Here is an 18665-nt window from a genome sequence, read left to right as displayed (position 1 = left end):
TTGCTGCATTGGGACCCGGCCCCTCCTGGTCCTCCCACCCTCAGTCAAGTCGGCTCTTCCCACAAAGGCCTACGGTCCCGGGGTTTCTGGGAAAGGGACTGACAGTGCAGGAGTGGTACTGGGGACCAAACAATTCATGGTCTGACCTAAATTAAAAGAAGGTAAATCGTACACAGAAATCGTAACGGGGTACTGCCAGAAACCCAAAGAAAGCAAATCTAGGGGGCTAGCTACTGGAGGCCCCAGCTGAGACCTGAGTTACATCACACGTGTGTACTTCATGCTCTAGGTAGGTTTTCAAACTGTGCTCCTCAGGGCTGTGAGTGTTCTAGGGGAGCCTGGGAGGCCACCATGGGAAAAAGCCTCCACTCGGACTTTTTTACATACTGGACCCACATGTGAAGTTTCATCTGAAAAAAAAAAAGTGGGGAAGGGGGAGTGGAGGTTCTGTTGCTTAAAACAAAAAAAAAGGATTTAAAGTCTAAAGTTTTTGAAAACCATTTTGCTGTGTAATCAGGTGTCAAGAAAGGACCTTAGCAAGGATATGCCCGTGTCTGACTTGTTCTCTGGGTCCACTCTGGGCTCTTTGCAAAGAACCCGCTAGAAGAGAGACCAGAAGAAGTCAGCTGAGGTCCAGAGTCTATACCAGGGGTTAGAAAACTACAGCCCTGGGTCAAATACACGCCACCCCCCCCCCCCCCCCCGCCTTGGTGAATAAAGTTTTATTGGAACCCAACCACATCATTTGTTTACATATTATCTATGGCTGCTTTTTACTGCAACAACAGGATTTAGTAATTGAAACAAAGAGGAAATGCCCCATAAAACCTAAAATATTTACTCTCTGGCCTTTTATAGGAAAACAGTGCCAGTCCCTGGTCTAACTGTTCTGGTCTATACTGTTCCTTGAACTTCTGAAATACACTGAATTATAAACACTAAGCCCTACCTAATACCCCAACAGGATGTAACGTAGACTGCAAATACCGAAGAGGTAAAGGGGGGCTTAGGGGCAGGTAGGGCCTCGGGAGGCTGATTCTGCCAACTGAGCCCATGGCTCCACGATCAGAGGCAGGGCAAGGGGCTGACCAGTGGGCCAGGGCTTCCACGAAAGAGAAACGCAGCAGACTTACAGAATTACAAAACACCTAACAGGGGTTAGGTGATCTCTGGCATCTGTACAATTCAAAGCAGAAGAGTCTTCCTACTGCCCCTGCCTTAGGAAGAGTTTAAAAGAAACAAAGGAAATGAACCAGAGTTTCCAGCCTGCCTACTTAGAAGAGCAAGAAAATAGTCAGTCATATAATAAGTCATCATTTAAAAAACAAAAATGGCTTTTCCCCAGTCATCAACACTGTCAACAACCCTAGCTTTCCCCAGTGATAAATGACACTCTGAGTGACCAGCTCTGGCCCACCCGGAATCTCCTTCCCTCAAAGAAATATTCAAATGTCACCACACTCTTGCTTACTACGGCAAGATGACACACTGTTGTTTAAACCAGGAAACCTTGGCTGTGTTTAAAATGCTTCGTAAAGCTTAGCTTACCTTGAGAAAAATTGTTCACCAAAACTGAAGTCCTCTCAGACTCGCTGTCTTGCTTCTGGTCTTGTGAGGAGGAGGACTTTTCGGACATTTCACCATCAGACAATGCGTGAGAGGCTGCAGGCTCAGGAGATTCAGGTAGAATATGTTGGTAGGGTACGCTGTCTTCCTCAACCCTTGACCATGGGAGAGAGAGAGAAATCTGAGATCCCAAGCCAGGACCATGCCTTCAGAACACATAAGATTCCTGGGCCCTTTGCTGTGTTGGAGCTCCTTTGCTTCCCTGGAGCATTTTCAGCAAGGTCATTCAGAAGACAAAAAGGGCTCAGGGCTTGAGTCTGGAGCAGGGGGAGCACCACCATCTGGCTTGTGGGGGAGAGACCTGAGAGCATCAGTCCATGGCATACCAGGCACTTGAGATGAACTATATTACTTGGTCCTCGCAGAAACCCTGTGAAGTAGGGAGTAGGATTCTCACCTAGAGTTGGGGGGCCTGAGCCCCATATAAACTTGCCCGCTGTCTCACAGCTCCCAGGTGACGGGTTCACATTTGAACCCAGGTCTGCCTGCCTTCAAGGCCCCAGGAGAATGAGAGAGACCAACCCAAACTCATGAAGTGGCCTTAGGGGTTTAAAAACCTCAAAACCCTTGTGGTCCAATATCTCCATTCTGGCAATCATCTGGTTATTAACCTGTATTTCCCAAGGCAACCTAAGCCATGAGGAAAAACATCCTGAACTCTGTAAAAAGCCCATGTGAATCTCCATTATAGATAAGCTCCTTAATTTAAGCTCTTTTTTTCTCCCACTTTTTCCTATTACTTCTTGTCTCATTATTCATAAACTCAGACAAGAGCAAAGGACTCCAAAGCTGTGATGCATTCATTAACAGGTAAACACCAGATGCACCTTTGCTCAGACAGCGTGATGGATGCGTGGGCTTGCCACTGCCTGGCAAAAATGCGTAACGGGCCAAGAGCCCCCATTTAATTAGCTAAGGAGTGGCCCATGTGAGTGCTAAGCCTACAGCTCCAACAGGTAGAACAGAAGGAAAGAAACAAGCCTGTCAGAAACGGAAGGGTGACACATGGTTGAGGAGGCTCCCTGCCTCCCTCCGCCCATTCTCCAAGAACCACCATTGCCTTTCAGATGGCAAATCTGATCATGTGTAATGCCAGCTCACCCTCCTTCAAAGACTCCCCTCTTCCTACAGAACAAATTTTGGACCCTTAACACAGTATTTGGGGATAAGCCCAACAAGGCCCTGCCTGCCTCTCTAGCCCCAACCTTCGCATTTCATGCAGCAGCCACACTGCTTAAAGGGGCCACAACTCCCGTGCATCAAGAATGGACACTCTCCCAGCCCTCAATGCTCATCCTTTAGATCTCAGCAGACTGTCTCCGGACTGGGAGGCCTTCCTTACCCTCCCACAGCCTGCCAATGGGGTGTGATCTGTTATTTTAAGGATGGAAGTGGAGGGTGGAACTGGGAATACTGCAGGGGGAGAGGAGTATTTCTTCTAAAGTTACAGAAACACTGACAGAAATGCCCTCCAGTGAGCAGTGATCACCTCCCTGCCTGCTTGCTGGTGGCCTTCATGATGCCAAATAAATTCTGCACCCCAGACTGGTCTCTATTTCTTTATTTTACCCCCAGGAACCCGAAGGGCTGCAGTTCCAAAGAGGAGAGAAGTACTCATAGCCCTGTAGCATTCAGAACCTTTACCAAGAAAACAGAGGAGGGCAAGACCTTGACACTTCCAGTTGCCCAGAGGCAAGCTACGAGAGTATGCAATCCACTTAGTCCGTGAACATTTTCTGAATTCCAACTACATGCCAGATACCTGAGGTTGGAGCAGGTATAAAGGTATTAAAAACACAGTCTTTGCCCTTCAAAGGCAATGTGGAATAATAATAACAGCCCTGGTGTTGGAGTACAACAGGCTCAAGTTCAAATCTCAGCTCCGCTCTTAATGGCAAGTATGCAACTCTGACCCTCAGGCTCCTCATTCAAAAATGAGAATAATAATGCTCACCTTGTAAGGCCAGAACTATTGAAAGTGAATGCCTAGGCAGGGGCTGACACATACCAATACCCAGTTAATGCTAGCTCCTTTCCTCTTTTGAGGAATCTGGGAGTAAAAGATGAATGCAGAAGTATTACAATACCGTGTGCTAAGTTCTGTAATGTAATTATGTGTCAAGTGCTACAGGAAGAACAACTGATCCTGAATGCAGTGGAGAGATGGGGGTGTCAGGAGGAGCCAGTTCATTTCCATGTGAACTGACTGCCATCATGGTCTAGAGCAGCAGTTGCCAACTGGTGGTCCGTGAGGTCCGAAAGGTTGGCAACCGCTGGTCAAGAGAACAACAGTCAGAGAAGCCTGGGATACATGATGGAAAGGAAAGATGGGTCAGACCAAGAAGGGGCTCAAATGGATTTATTCTGCAGGTACCAGGTGCCAAAAGGAGGAATGTGTCCTCTGGGTCACAGCACCTGGCAGAATAACCTGTTCAACTGGATGAAGGCTGCAGGACACACAGCATGACCCCTTGGTTTAGTGTGGCCAGTCTCAGTTTCACAGGTGTTTATGCTTTATTTACAAGAAGCAGGAAACTACCAGGGGGAGGGAGCAGGAATACTAAAAACACCCGCAGAGAAACCACACCTGCAGCCCTCTTACCAAACACTACACACTCACCTCTCTATCAGTTCACTCTGGGTACTCATGTCCACTCCTACTGATTTTCCTAGAAGCAGAAATACATGAAGAAAAACATTTTTAAAAGGTGTTCCCTGATGATTTCTTGCTCACACGTTTGCAGAGACACTATTCCATCTGTTGAATCACTCTTTATAGCAACCCCGGGTATTTAAAGTAGGATTACCAAGAACATGGTTCAGACAACGACTCCTCGTACTGTTCGGGTTCCAGTTCTAGCAAGACCGTGACAGCACTAAAGCTAAAGGCAGTGGCACAGGTGCAGGTTCTCGGTCCGTTTCTAAAACTCTGATACTAGCAGAATACATGCTCTTTATAGGAAACTAGAGGCCCAGTGCACGAGATTCATGCACTGGGGGGGGGGGGGGGGAAGGGAGGGAGTCCTCAGCCCAGCCTGTGCCCTCTTGCAGTCCAGGAGCCCTCGGGGGATGTCCAACTGATGGCTTAGGCTCGCTCCGCTCCCCACAGGGACCAGGCCTAAGCCATCAGTCGGACACCCTTAGAGCTGCTGTGGAGTCAGGAGAGGCTCCCACCACTGCCGCTGTGCTCATCAGACTTGAGCACAGCTTCTGGCTGAGCAGCACTCCTCCTGTGGGAGCGCACTGACCACCAGGGGGCAGCTCCTGCATTGAGCATCTGTTCTGCTGTTTGGTTGATTTGCATATTAGCCTTTTATTATATAGGATAGAATGGGTAATGGAAGCAAGAAAAAGATCACTATCCTTCGGGTACCCACTATGCACATGTCACTGAATCCAGTCTCTTCTATTCTTTGTCCATGCATTTTGGCATGAGGATAGGATAATATGACTGTATTTTTCACCTCATACTTATAAGCATGTCTCTTACTAAATGTGCTTTAGAAACATCCTTTTTAATGACCACATTAATATACCATTATAGACATGCACATACAACAATTTTGCCAGTCCCATTTTGACATTTAGGTCATCTCCAATTTTTCACTTTTATATATTAAAAAAAAAGAAATAAACATCTTTGTGCATGCAGCTTTATCTGCATTTAAATTGTTTCCTAAGGAAAAGCTCTCAGAAGAGGGATTACTAGGGAAAGGAGTATATGATTACCGTTGAAAAAGCCAGTCTCTACAACAGGGGGATGACAAAAGAAAACAAAATGAAACAAAGCATAGCTGGGCAAAAGATCCTCCTCTCTCTCCTGCAGGTCCTCATTTGCTGTTTGAAAGGAGGCACCTGAGCCCAGATTTCAAAGAGACTAACAACTTTATTTGAAAAATACTTCAGAACTCTGGAAACTGCAGACTGAGATGAGCTCTTTGAAGAAACTAACGTGTGGCTAAAGAACAAAACAAACCCTTCCATAGCCGTACTTGAAAAATGAGCCTACAATTAAACTACACCCACACGCACCATTTTCAAAACGACTCCTAAAGGAGAGTTCACAGCACCACAGCCCCAGGAGAAGATCATTGGAGACTCGCACATTTGCTTTCTGTCTGTGGTTCCCACGAATGAACTCACAAGCTGGCTGGAGGGCTGCCAGGGCTCCCCCTCCACCCGCCATGCCAGCCACTGGGCTGCCGGTCACAGCCCTATACCCTGTGCTTGAAAGTCACCTCCCACTGCAGGGCTCTGTGGGCACCAGAATAAGACAGGCCTGAGCAACCAGGAGCCGGGCCCTGAGGATGGTTCTATAATAACCACTGATATTAAAGAACAGGCCTCACAACCATCCTACAGGCCCAGTGTCAGTATCTCCATTTTACAAGTGAAAAATCCAGGAGGTCTACTGCTTCCACTCCCTCACTCTGCCCAATGCACACTCTCACCTCCTTTCCTGCAGGTTCCTGTTTAGCAAGGGACACAGAAACATTCCCACACATCTCCACCACACATCCACGTCTCCATCTTCTTGCTTACATCCTGCAATGACATGCTATTTGGGCTCCCGGGAGGGGTTGACTGGCCCCTACCATGATGGATGCTCCCAAGGGCTCCATCTCTCTGTTCTCCACATTCCTCCTCAAAGAGGGAATCTCTGTTTGTTTGGGTCAGGTTCCAAGACCAAGGCTAGAAGTCCCGACTGCAAGACCACCACGAACGGACAGGGACAACTGCATATCCAAAGAACAACTCAGCGTTCATCTCCCACCTGCACTGGGGCTGCTCACCAACTTTCAGCGGATGATGAGATTTGGGCCCTACAGACCCCGAGGAGGGGCCATCTGCTGCAGCCCAGCCTTCCAACGAGCTAGGTGTTCTACACACACCGGCCAGGCCAGCAGTAACTCCACACTTACCACTGTTCTTTATGGGCACCATTCACTCCTCGGGAAGTTCTCGGGACAGGGGACCCTTGGTCTGGGGCAGATTTTAGGCATTCACAAACTGATCTCAAAACTATCAAAAACCTCTCAATTTCTAACAAAACTTATGACCAAAGAAGGAAGTGGCCTGATGCCACCAGCAGCAATGGGTTCTTCTTCAAATAAGAGATCCTTTGAGGGGCTTGTGATGACTCCACAACTGCATTCCACCCAATCCCCATCACAACAGTGTTCTTTAAAACCAAATGACAAATTGCTATAGTGGGATTCACATGGCGATCATTACAGCTGATGCAGTGAATTTCTTGGTGGAAACTGCCTGCATGCAGATCACAGGATACCATCTGTCAGGCTACTCCAAAAGCGGAGGAAGAATGTCATGAGCGCGCTACTGCTCCCATCTCTCAGGTACGTCTTATTGCTACCCCCAGAAGCTGTGTGCCAGCGAGGGGACTTCATCTTTCCAAATGAAAGGACATGTAGTTATTGAATCCATATGTGAACAAGCAAGAGAATTATTATGCAGGACAGACGTGTAATTGGTTGACCCATCTCCAGTTTCCTCTCTGCACTGATCCATCCTTGTACACTGCCACCATTTAAAAAGCTTCTTTTGAAACAGTACTCCCTAGCTCAAAAGCGACCAATTACGCAGAATTAAGATCAAATATCACAGCCTGGCAACTCCTACCTGACCCAAATGGGATGTGAACTCAAGTCGGTTTGGGTTCAAAGGTTTGGTTCTTTCCATCCCAGCACATGGCCTGCATCATAAGCCCAGATGTGACTGTCAGCTGGGTGCTACAAACAGCCCAGCAGTAAAGAGAAGGAACAAACTGGCTCTACTCGGGGGTAAACAAGGAAAGTGGAGAGGCAGTAAAAGCCTTCTAGAAAAGGGACTGGTTTGAAGAGAATCACAGAAGTGGGGGCATGCAAGACCTGACCCACAGAAACATTTGACCAAGACCCCTAATGTGACAGGAGTGTGAGACTCACGAAACCATGGTGGTCAGGAGGTTAGGGTGTGGAAGCAAATGTCTGAGCTCAAATCCAGACTCTGTCACTTCCTATGTTACCCTGAGCAAGTAAATCAACCTCTCTGTTCCCCATTCATTAAATGAAGATAAAAAGTACCTCATAGGCTGAGCACAATGCCCAGAATATAGAAGCACTTGACAATGACCAGCCTTCCTCATTGCTTCACCTTTATCATCATCATCATCATCATCATCTAGAGCAGTGGTTCTCAACCTTCCTAATGCCGCGACCCTTTAATACAGTTCCTCATGTTGTGGTGACCCCCAACCATAAAATTATTTTCATTGCTACTTCATAACTAATTTTGCTACTGTTATGAATCGTAATGTAAATATCTGATATGCAGGATGTATTTTCATTGTTACAAATTGAACATAATTAAAGCATAGTGATTAATCACAAAAACAATATGTATTTGTTATGGGGTAGGGCCACATTAGTAACAAAGAAACAGAATTTCCACAGGATGAGGCCCAGAAATCAGGATTTTAAAAAGATTCTCAGGTGATTCTAATGTGCAGCCAAGGTTGAGAACCACTGGTGTAAGGCCTTAAAAGAAATGTATTCATCCCTGCAGGCCAAGGAGAGCCAAGGGGAAGGATCCAGCAGCTGTCTACTCATGTGGCTAACCCTGGTGCACCTGCCAAGCACGCTCAGGAAAGGGACTATACGTATTTCATCTTCTTTGTACCTTCGCCAGGGCTTACTCAAACATCCCTAAAGACAAACACTGCCATCCCGATTTATGCTACTGGTCTTGGGAGGTACCATGCACAAGGAAATGGTGGGAAACCTGGGACTGCAACACCAGTTCCTGATCTATACTGGGGTCTCAGCCGATTTTTTTTGTTGTTGTTGTTGTGTGTGTTTTTTATTGATTTCAGAGAGAGGAAGGGGAAAGGGATGGAGAAATAGAAAATCAATGATGAAAATCATCGATCGGACCTGGGCTTGTCAAGGTAAATAACAGAAAAATAAATCAAAGGGGTGGCTGAACGAGCAAGGGACTGCAGCAGGAGCACACCCCGTACTGGGGATCAAGCCCGCAACCCGGGCATGTGCCCTGACTGAGAATTGAACAGTGACCTCCTAGTTCCGTGGTCGGCAAACCACGGCTCGTGAGCCACATGCGGCTCTTTGGTATTCAATTGATAAATGAATAAAGAGCAGAGCCACACTCAAGGGGCCAAAGAGCCGCATATGCCTCGCGAGCCGCGATTTGCCGAGCCGCAGTCTGCTGACCACTGTCCTAGTTCATAGGTCAACACTCAACCACTGGGCCACACCAGCCAGGCTCAGCCTGTTTTGAAAATCTAAGTTTTAGACCCTCACCCCAGAAAAGTACACATACTCACAAAATCTGCAGGGCCCCAGACCTACTCTTGTCAGCTCTCATGACAAGCATTAGGAAACCACACTATCACCCTGCTTCTCGGGTTCTACCAGTCAAATATTAACAAAGAAATAGCAAGGATGTGCACAGTGTTCATTACAATAGCCCCAAACTGAGAGCAACCTGAACGTCCATCTAATGGGGATGATTAAATAAATGATGGTACATTCATACAAAAGAATGCTCAGTAGCGACCAGAACTTACAATGTAGAGTAATGCTTACCATCTATAATTGAACAAAGGGAGGGATTACAAACAGTCCTACTTCCACAAAAAAATACAAATATATATTAAAAAGGTCTGAAAATATTAAACGCCAGGGTGTTCATGTTTTGCGGTATAAATGGTGCAATTACAGGAGTATTTGCTTACCTGTTATTCTACAATAAACATGTACTGCTTTGTATTAATAAAAAAAGACTATATTTAAATTTTTTAAGAACTCATGCTATGCCACTGCCTCAAATATAAAACTAGTCTGTGGTAAGCTCATTTCATAATTCAGGAGCCAGACCTTTGATAGCATCTAGGAAGGACCCACCTCTGTTCTATTTTATTCTCCAAGGAAAAGAGTTGCAATGAGGTTCCCGAGACCTTTGCGCCTTTTGGAGAAGAAAATGAAGTTCTATGTTTGTGTTGTCTGCCAAGACTGAAATACTCCTGCTTTGCAGGAACAGAGAATGGGATCTCCCCGGGCTTGTCAAGGTAAATAACTAAAAAATAAATCAAGGGGGTGGCTGAACGAGCAAGGAAGGGCAGCTGGTGCCGGGCACTCTCTCTCAGCCCCACCTCCTGGGCCCAGGTGGAAGGCTTGCAGGGGCAGATGGGAAGCACTGGGGCCCTGGAAGGTGCAGCTCCATCTTGAGGACCCGTTATTCCCCAATAATAAAATGAAAACTAGCTTATTTGGAAACCCTTCACCAGAAGAAAGCAGATTCCATAAAGCTGGGAAGCCAAGTGCCCCCACGCCCTGGGGGACCTCACGGGCCCCGCAGATCTGGGCCTAGAGAATCAACCTGCCACCAGCCTGGCTGCTGGGCTCTTCAAAAAATCAAGGAAAAACATTCCCGGGGCTCAGAGGCCAAGCTACCCCACGTTCTATCTTGAAATTAAACTGAACATATGTAGACCTTCCTGAACCATCTGTACCATAGGTATGAAGAGAGAAGAACTGGAGTCAAATCCCAGTTCTGTGACTTTGAGCAACTGACTTTCCTTTGTAAGGGCCAAGCTCCTCCGTCCACCAGGCTGTTCTGGAGACTCGGCCCCTAACTCACAAGCGCAGATCCTCGTGAGCATGCAGGACCTACAAGCCTCACACCGTTTAATTTAACCCTCACGGCTCACAGGAAAGCCTCTGATGTGAGCAGAGAATGGACTGCCCAGATATACATTTCAAAAAGATTGCTGACTACTGTGTGGAAATGGACAGGAGTGGGGCCAGGGTGGGAGTGCGGGCCCAGGGAGAACAGGACTGCCATGACCCACGGGAGGTGGCAACGGCAATCTGGAGCGGTGGCAGCAGCAAGGGAGTGACCATTGGCCCGACTCTGAATCCAGGTTGAAGGGAGAGCTTCCAAGGGGCAGCCCGTGGGGTGGGTGCAGAACTGATTCACTGATTTCATCTCAGAAACCAAAACTGCTGTGGGTTTGAGTGAAATGCAGTCTGAAACGAATCACTGGGTTCAGTAAGTGCAAGTTTTTAGTGACTCTGGCAAATACCATCCAGACGGAAAGCTTGGCATGTCTGAGAGCCCCGATCCAGAGGGTTTAAGAGAGGAAGGGAGACTGCAAAGTAATACTAATGGACATAAAGAAAAGGGACAAAAATAATGACTTCATAGAAGCAATTTAAAAGAATGAAAGTTTTAACTTTGGAACCACATTAATGTTATTCACATTCAAAAAATAAAACTAAGTTAAATCAATAAGGACAGGGGAACCCTAAAATTGAATACAAACAGAAAGAAAACAAAAATCTGACTGTATTTCAAATAAATAACCTAACAAGACTGTATGAAACCAAATAACTAAATTTAATACCTGACTAAATGCCCTTAGCCTGAAAACAAGAATAACTATAAACAAATCCTGAACTCTTTTAGGTTTGTATTTCACCAGGGTATGGGCAAAGCGATTCTGGAACTCTGAGTGTATTATAGAATTACGCAAATGAGCAGATATGTTGATATTGTGAGAGCCAGGAGAAAAGAAACACAAATATAGAAGAAAGGCAAAAAATAACACAGAGTGGATCTGAATAGAAATTGGAAGTACCACTGTGATTTTTTTAATATATTATACTAGAGCCGGTGCACAAATTCGTGCACAGGTGGGGTCCGGCGGCCAGCCCCAATCCGGGTTTATTGGGCCAGGCCGGCCAGGTGGAGGGGCTGTGGGCAGTTGGCTGGCCAGCCCCACCCCCTGGTCAAACTCCCGGTTGAACTCCCAGTCAAGGGGACAATTTGCATATTAGACTTTTATTATATAGGATACTTTTAAACATACATACTTTTTATACATCTATAGATATATTGTGTGTGTCAGTGTATATATATGTATGTGAACATATATCTTTGTTCTTTGGCTAAAGGACCTAGAAACAATTACACACCAGTAGCAATAAACACAGCCAGCATCAACTCTTGGTTTTTAAATGGCATTGCCTTTTAAAATGAACCAGGGCTACTTAAGAGAAATGGCTGATTCAGGGGAAAAGACAGAATAAAATGAGCTTGGAGCCCTGGCCAGTGTGGTTCAATTCCTAGATTACCTAGATTGCAGGTTCAGTCCCCAATGGGACTGGCTATGGGAGGCCACTGATCCATGTTTCTCTTATACATCGATGTTTCTCTTTCTTTTTCTCTCCCCCTTTCCCTTTCTCTAAAATCAGTAAGAACATATCCTCCAGTGAGAAAAAAAAGAAAAGAAAAAAAAGAAAAAGCAAGCCAGCCTGGAACATCTTTGGGGCTAGGAAGTGCCCCCCAAAAAGATGGAGACATGTCAAAAGGAACTGCCACCTGCTGATTCTGGAACAATTTGAGCATTAATATGAATGATAGAATGGATAATACATAATCCACTGAATAAAAGAAGAATCTACAAGTCAACACTGATAATAAACAAACAATAACTATATAAATAAAAGGAGATAAAGGGAGAATTCATCCTTATAACAGATGCCATCTAATAATAAATGAAGGAATGATGGCATTAGAAAAAATGACCACGATAGCATCACAGTGATAAATGACTAAGGCAAGAATCCTCAATGGATGGTAAATCCCATGGATAAAAGTCTGAAGAGGAATGAAATACTTCAGAGTTACAAAGTATCCCTCATTAGTTACTTTTAAATTACACAGAGAAATACTGTAAACTACAGTGAAGAAATCTGACAGCCATTACCTTAACTAGGAATTAAAGTTACCACCACCAAAAATGGGACAAACTGATATCACGGGCCTCCTTAACATGACACCATGAGAACACAGTCATTTATGCAGTACTCCTGCCAAAGTCACATAATGCATCTAATCTAATCATGAGGAAACAACCGATAATCCCAAATTGAGCAAGTAGCCAAACTCCTGGAATATATCATGAAAGACGAAAGGCGAACTACTTGACTAGTGGACACCAACGAGCTGGGACACCTAGATGTAGTGTGGGGGCCGGATCCTGGATCAAGATCGGGAATAAAACACTCATAAAAGACATATTTTTACTACGGTATGATTCCATTTACATGAAGTTCAAGAATAGACAAGACTAATCTACGGAAAGTCCAGAACAGTAGTTGCCTGTGGGATCATAAAAGACATTATTGAATCAATTACTGAAATTTGACTATAAACTATATATTAGAAAATACTTTTTCCTGATTTGATCATTGTGGTTAAGAGAATGGTCTTGGTCTGAAGTATCTAGGAAGACTGATGACACATGATATCATCAATCTACTCTCATAGGGTTAGGAAAAAAATAAGGTGTGTATGTGTCTGTATATATCCTATCCTATATAATAAAACCCTAATATGCAAATCAACCGAACAGCAGAATGACTGGTCGCTATGATGTGCAATGACCACCAGGGGGCAGATGCTCAATGTAGGACCTGCCTCCTGGTGGTCAGTGCACTCCCACAGGGGGAGCACTACTCAGCCAAAAGCCTCACAGCTGAGCCTCTCCCACCTCCGCTGCAAGCAGGCGGTAAGGAGCGAGAGGTCCCGGACTGCAAGAGCCCCAGATAGCAAGAGGGATGTCTGACTGCACCCTGAGGGATCGGGCCTAAGCCAGCAGGTGGACATCCCCTGAGGGATCCCAGACTGCAAGAGAGCACAGGATGGGCTGAGAGACCCCCCATCCTCCCCAGTGCACGAATGTCGTGCACCAGGCCTCTTACACACACACACACACACACACACACATATATATATACACTGAGTGGCCAGATTATTATGACCACCTGATGTTTGTAGGCAAATTAGCTATAATTTCGCACTGAAGTTACTAGAGGGCCAGACCATTATAAATAGGGAAGCAGGTTGTTTACCATGACAGTAGAAGTAATTTTTTTCTGAAGATATGGGTAAACAACGCAATTTAACAGCCTTTGAACGTGGGAGATATATACATACTAGAGGAGCGATGCACAATATTCGTGCAACAGTAGGCCTTCCTTCCCCCGGGCTGCTGGCACCAGCTTCCCACTGGCACCCTGGACACGGGCTTCCCTTGCAGCCCTGGCTTCGTCTGGAAGGTTGTTCAGAAGGACATCTGGTCTAATTAGCATATTATGCTTTTAATATATATACACACACACACATATACACTGAGTGGCCAGATTATTATGACCACCTGAGGATGTAGGCAAGTTAGCCGTACACTGCAGCATATGGCATATGGAAGTCGAAGGCCTGTTCGAACACCTTTGCTGTCTGCAGTTACCAAGATAAAACGTCTCCAATTCGCACAGGAACACAAGGATTGGACAGTTGAGCATTGGAAAAAAGTCATGTGGTCCGATGAATCACGTTTCCAGTTGCATCATGCAGATGGCAGAGTGAGAATTTGGTGGAAACAGCATGAAAGCATGCACCCCACATGTATGAGTACAACCCTTCAAGCTGGCGGGGGCAGTGTTATGGTTTAGAGCATGTTTTCCTGGCATGATATGGGCCCTTTAATTTGTGTTTAACAACATCTGAATAACACAACATACCTAAGTATCGTTGCTGATCAAGTTCAGCCTATCATGTTGATGGCGTATCCCAATGGAGATGGCTTCTTCCAACAAGACAATGCACCATGCCACGGTGCTCGTATTGTGCAGGAGTGGTTTCAAGAACATGAGGGAGAGTTTACCTTGCTTAGGTGGCCCCCACAATCACCAGATCTCAATCCAATTGAGCATTTGTGGGACGAAGTTAAAAGAGCCATAAGGCAGCTGGTTCCACAACCATCAAATCTCACAGAACTGGACAGTGCTATTCATCAGGCATGGTGTCAGATTCCTCGCATCACCTTTCAACATCTCATAGAGTCAATACCAAGAAGAATCGCCGCAGTATTGAAGGCAAAAGGTGGCCAACGAAGTACTGATGGGGTGGTCATAATAATCTGGCCACTCAGTGTGTGTGTGTGTGTGTGTGTGTGTGTGTGTGTGTGTGTGTATCCATGTTCAAAGGCTTTAAATTGCGTTGCTTACCCATATCTTCAGAAAAAATCACTTCTACTGTCATGGTAAACAACCTGCTTCCCTATTTATAATGGTCTGGCCCTCTAGCAACTTCAGCATGAAATTATAGCTAATTTGCCTACAAACATCAGGTGGTCATAATAATCTGGCCACTCAGTGTGTGTGTGTGTGTGTGTGTGTGTGTGTGTGTGTGTGTGTGGAGAGAGAGAGAGAGAGAGAGAGAGAGAGAGAGAGAGAGAGAGAGAATGATAAAGCAATGTGGCAAAATTTCAAGCACTGACAAGGCTGCATGAATGTTATACGGAAGTTCTTTGTTGTAGTCTCAGAAAATTGCAAATTATTTTTTAAAAACATTTTACAATAGTAATATTTATTAAACTAGTAATATTTATTAAAGTACCTAGCATATGGCAAATGGTTAGCAAAGGTTTTCTTTCATCCCTCTTCTGACCACCTCTGGCCTTTGAATATACAGAAATATATAATCTTTATTGTAATATGTCCCCTTTTCCCCCTCCATTGACCTCTTCTAGCGCCCTCTCGCCCCCTTCCCCTCACTCCCAGGCCTTCACAGCCCTATTTTCTATGTCCATGGATTATGCATATATGCATACAAGTTCTTTGGTTGATCTCTTCCTACCCATCCAATTGAATGTATTTTTTAACCAATAAAAGTTCAGCCCTAGCCGGTTTGGATCAGTGGATAGAGCATCGGCCTGTGGACTGAAAGGTCCGGGTTCGATTCCAGTCAAGGATACATGCCCGGGTTGCGGGCTCGATCCCCAGTAGGAGGTGTGCAGGAGGCAGCCAATCAATGATTCTCATCACTGATGTTTCTATCTCTCTCTCCCTCTCCCTTCTTCTCTGAAATCAATAAAAATACATTTTAAAAAAACAGCTTGGGGTTTTTTGGTTTATTTGTTGTTGCCAGTATTTAAAACTCACGTGTTTTTTACCAAAACAACAACAACAAAACACCCCAATTTCCGTCTTCTCTTATGGATGAACCAACCACCATGTGGCAGGTGCTGAGGGGCAGCACCTCCCCCTGGCTTCACTTGTGTGCCCCACCAGCCAGCCCAAGGCAGGGCCCAGGTTGAACAGTGGAACGGTCACCAAGAGAAAGAAGCAGTCAGTGTGGTCCTGTTGTCACCTCATCAGAGCACAGGGTGGAAGGTATGTGGGACCAAGGAGTCAGTTCCTCCTGGGCCCTCTAAGAAGTCCCGGGTCGATTACTGATGTGCCTTAAGACTCGAGTGCCTCGCCCCACTTACCGTTGAGAAACAGCTTTTCCAATTTCTCGAGCAGCGCGGCACATTGATTCAGCTGCTCCTGGAAGCCCTCAGCCACGCAGTCGTCCACATCGCTGGCCTGCAGCAGCTCCTCAAATGCCTTAATCATGGTGCTCATGTGTTGACGATAAATGACACAGATGTCATGGCTATCCTTGATCTGCTGCCGCTGAAGGGAGAGCTCCCTAGCTTGGGACTGAACTAATGAATTGTATCTGATAAAAGGGGGGAAAGAAAATGCGTGTGCCATTTTAGAATTGAATTTTTGTGACCTTAACACTAATTGGAAAAATGACAGAGCACAATTTTTAAAAGCCTACAGCTGTACACGTATATATACTTTTAGAAAAATTGAAACTGTACAAGGTCACTCCTTCAATTTCAGAACAGCTAACAAATGCTGGAACAAAGGTTCTTCTGCAATATTTTTAACCTTATGAAGCCCCCAATTAAAGTAAGATTGGCAAGGACTCAAGAAAACAATCAGATCCATACACTCTTCAAAAATCCTATTCCGAATTGTAGAAACAAGTGCCCAAGGGACAGGGAACCCACCACAAATTCCATGAAGAACAAAACAGAAACTATAGGCCGGAAAACAAAGACAGGACTCTCTCATCTCAACCAAAAGGTCAAGGAATAGTCAGGATCCTAACTATCAATCATGGAGGGTCTATGACGTGTTTGTTAGTCACTGTAGTAAGTGTTTTTTATAAGTTACCTGATCCTCCCAATCTTCCATTAAATGTATGAACCTCCCCTTTTACAGAAGAGGGAACTGACTCTCAGAGACACAAAGTTAGTTAAATGGTGAAGATTTCGGACTCAAACACAGCTCTGCCTTCAGAGCCCACGCCCTATTATGCCACTGTACTGGGCTTCCTAGTAAGGCTCAGGAATTGGGAGGCACTGAGGAAACCGTGGCTCACAGAAACTGTGGCCACAGTAACCTGGCTCCAGAGCAGCTGGCAGACACTAAGCCCTCAGGTCAACATGTTCCTCCTCCCAAAAATGACGACAGTGTGTGGGACTGGTGACCACCTGCCCCCAGTTTGCACATACAATCATGTGACTGCAGTACTGCGGGTGGGGGCCAGTTGAATGGATGAGAAAGAACACAAGTATTAGAGTGGTCACTGTGGGCTGGGCAACCTCTATGAGGCTCAATTTCCTCATCTATGAAAACATATTTAATAACAACTCCTCCTCAGGTGATTTTGAGGGTTAAATAAGAAAAGTGCCCACTGGAAGGTCTGACACAACGGCCTTTCAATAAATACAAGCTTCCTTCAATCTCAAGTCTTGAAAAGTCTTGAAAAATTCACTCTGGCTCCAGAACTATGTGTTTGACTCAAATTAGTGACGAATGAAGGTCAACTTTACAAATGATCCCATTTTTGCCAGATCTCCTGAAGCAAAGCTGTATGTATCTAGGCTCATAAAACATATCTTCATGACCTAAGAATTCTTCTCTTTTAACACTGGCTTGTTTCTTTAAGATGAACTTCAATGGTAAAGATATGGAAAATATTTATATTCTTCCCACCTGCCTAGGACATCTTTCAGTTCTGCAACACAGTAAGTAAAAGCCAGTAATAGTGTCCAGAAGTGAACACTGCCATTCAGCAAACATACTACTAATCACAAGTGACTGGTATAAAACGTTTACTGAGGCCCTAATCAGAGGAAGGCAAAATCTGCCCTGATAATTGCAGAGGATACAAGACTTGCATGTGTGCAGGCACTATTCTCTGTGGCCTCACATTTCACTTCTGGGCAGGGCCTAACTGCCTTCACCCACAGCACCAAGCCTTCCACAGTACACACCCCACTCATGGTCCCTTTCAGCTCATTGGCTTCAACCTAGTGGCAACATAAGGAAACTGCAGGATTCAACAGTGGGATGTACCTTGAGGGCGAGAGATCTCTGAACTTATTCTGCAGGTCATGCACATCACTGAAAAGTTCCATGTTCGAACTGTGCTCCTTCTGCAGCTCACATTCCTGGTCTATCAGCTGTTGCTCAAGGCTCTCCAGCATCCTGTCATCAGCCATCTCTGGGTCCGGTGGATGGAGGAGTTGCATGTGTTTCACATAACGTACTTGGTGCAAACTTGAAAAGGTCATTTCTTCTTCATCAGTATGACCCTTGGCCTTGTTGGAGCCATCCTGAGCCCCTTCTGTCCCACACAAAACTGTGATAATGGCCTCACTGCACTGGGAATGCTTCTGAAGCTGAAATATGAAATTCCGGTAGCCCTCAAGCTCAGTTTCCAAGTCACAGATTTTCTGTTTCAAGTTTTCTGTATCATTTGAGGTATCGATGTTCTTACACTGATCGGTTCCAATCACACTGATTTCAGTGGAAAGCTGACTCTTGGAATTCAGGTAAGTAGCTACTGAAGTTGGGCTCTGAAAATCTTCAGAAGGATTCTCTTTGCATGTTGGCAAGATGGCAAGGTCACTGGGTTGGTCAATTTCAGGGTCTGAAAATCAAGCACATTTATGTCAGTGGGTCTCCTGTGCTGAAATCCATCCCCTCTGTCCTTCCTCGCAGCACTGCTAAGCTGAGACCACTGCAAGGGCCTCCTAACAAGCCCCCTGACTGCAGTCTTCCTTCTTACCTCTCAATCCAACCTCTTCCTCAGAGCAACTGTTCTAAAAA

General features: G+C 45.4%; 1 protein-coding gene across 1 annotated transcript in view; it reads right to left on the bottom strand.

The window, feature by feature from the left end:
* The window catches only part of CDK5RAP2 (CDK5 regulatory subunit associated protein 2), a 153939-nt gene that overhangs the window by 25094 nt on the left and 110180 nt on the right, over positions 1–18665 (bottom strand). The window contains exons 23-26 of the mRNA XM_081103379.1: positions 17910–18486; positions 15983–16215; positions 4247–4295; positions 1549–1721 (exon numbers count right to left, since the gene is read on the bottom strand). Coding sequence (XP_080959505.1) covers positions 1549–1721; positions 4247–4295; positions 15983–16215; positions 17910–18486 — 1032 coding nt within the window. The remainder of the gene's footprint in view (positions 1–1548; positions 1722–4246; positions 4296–15982; positions 16216–17909; positions 18487–18665) is intronic.

This window comes from Myotis nattereri (assembly GCF_964212035.1).
Source record: "Myotis nattereri genome assembly, chromosome: 12".
Classification (NCBI taxonomy): domain Eukaryota; kingdom Metazoa; phylum Chordata; class Mammalia; order Chiroptera; family Vespertilionidae; genus Myotis; species Myotis nattereri.
This window is presented reverse-complemented; position numbering and strand designations above follow the sequence as displayed.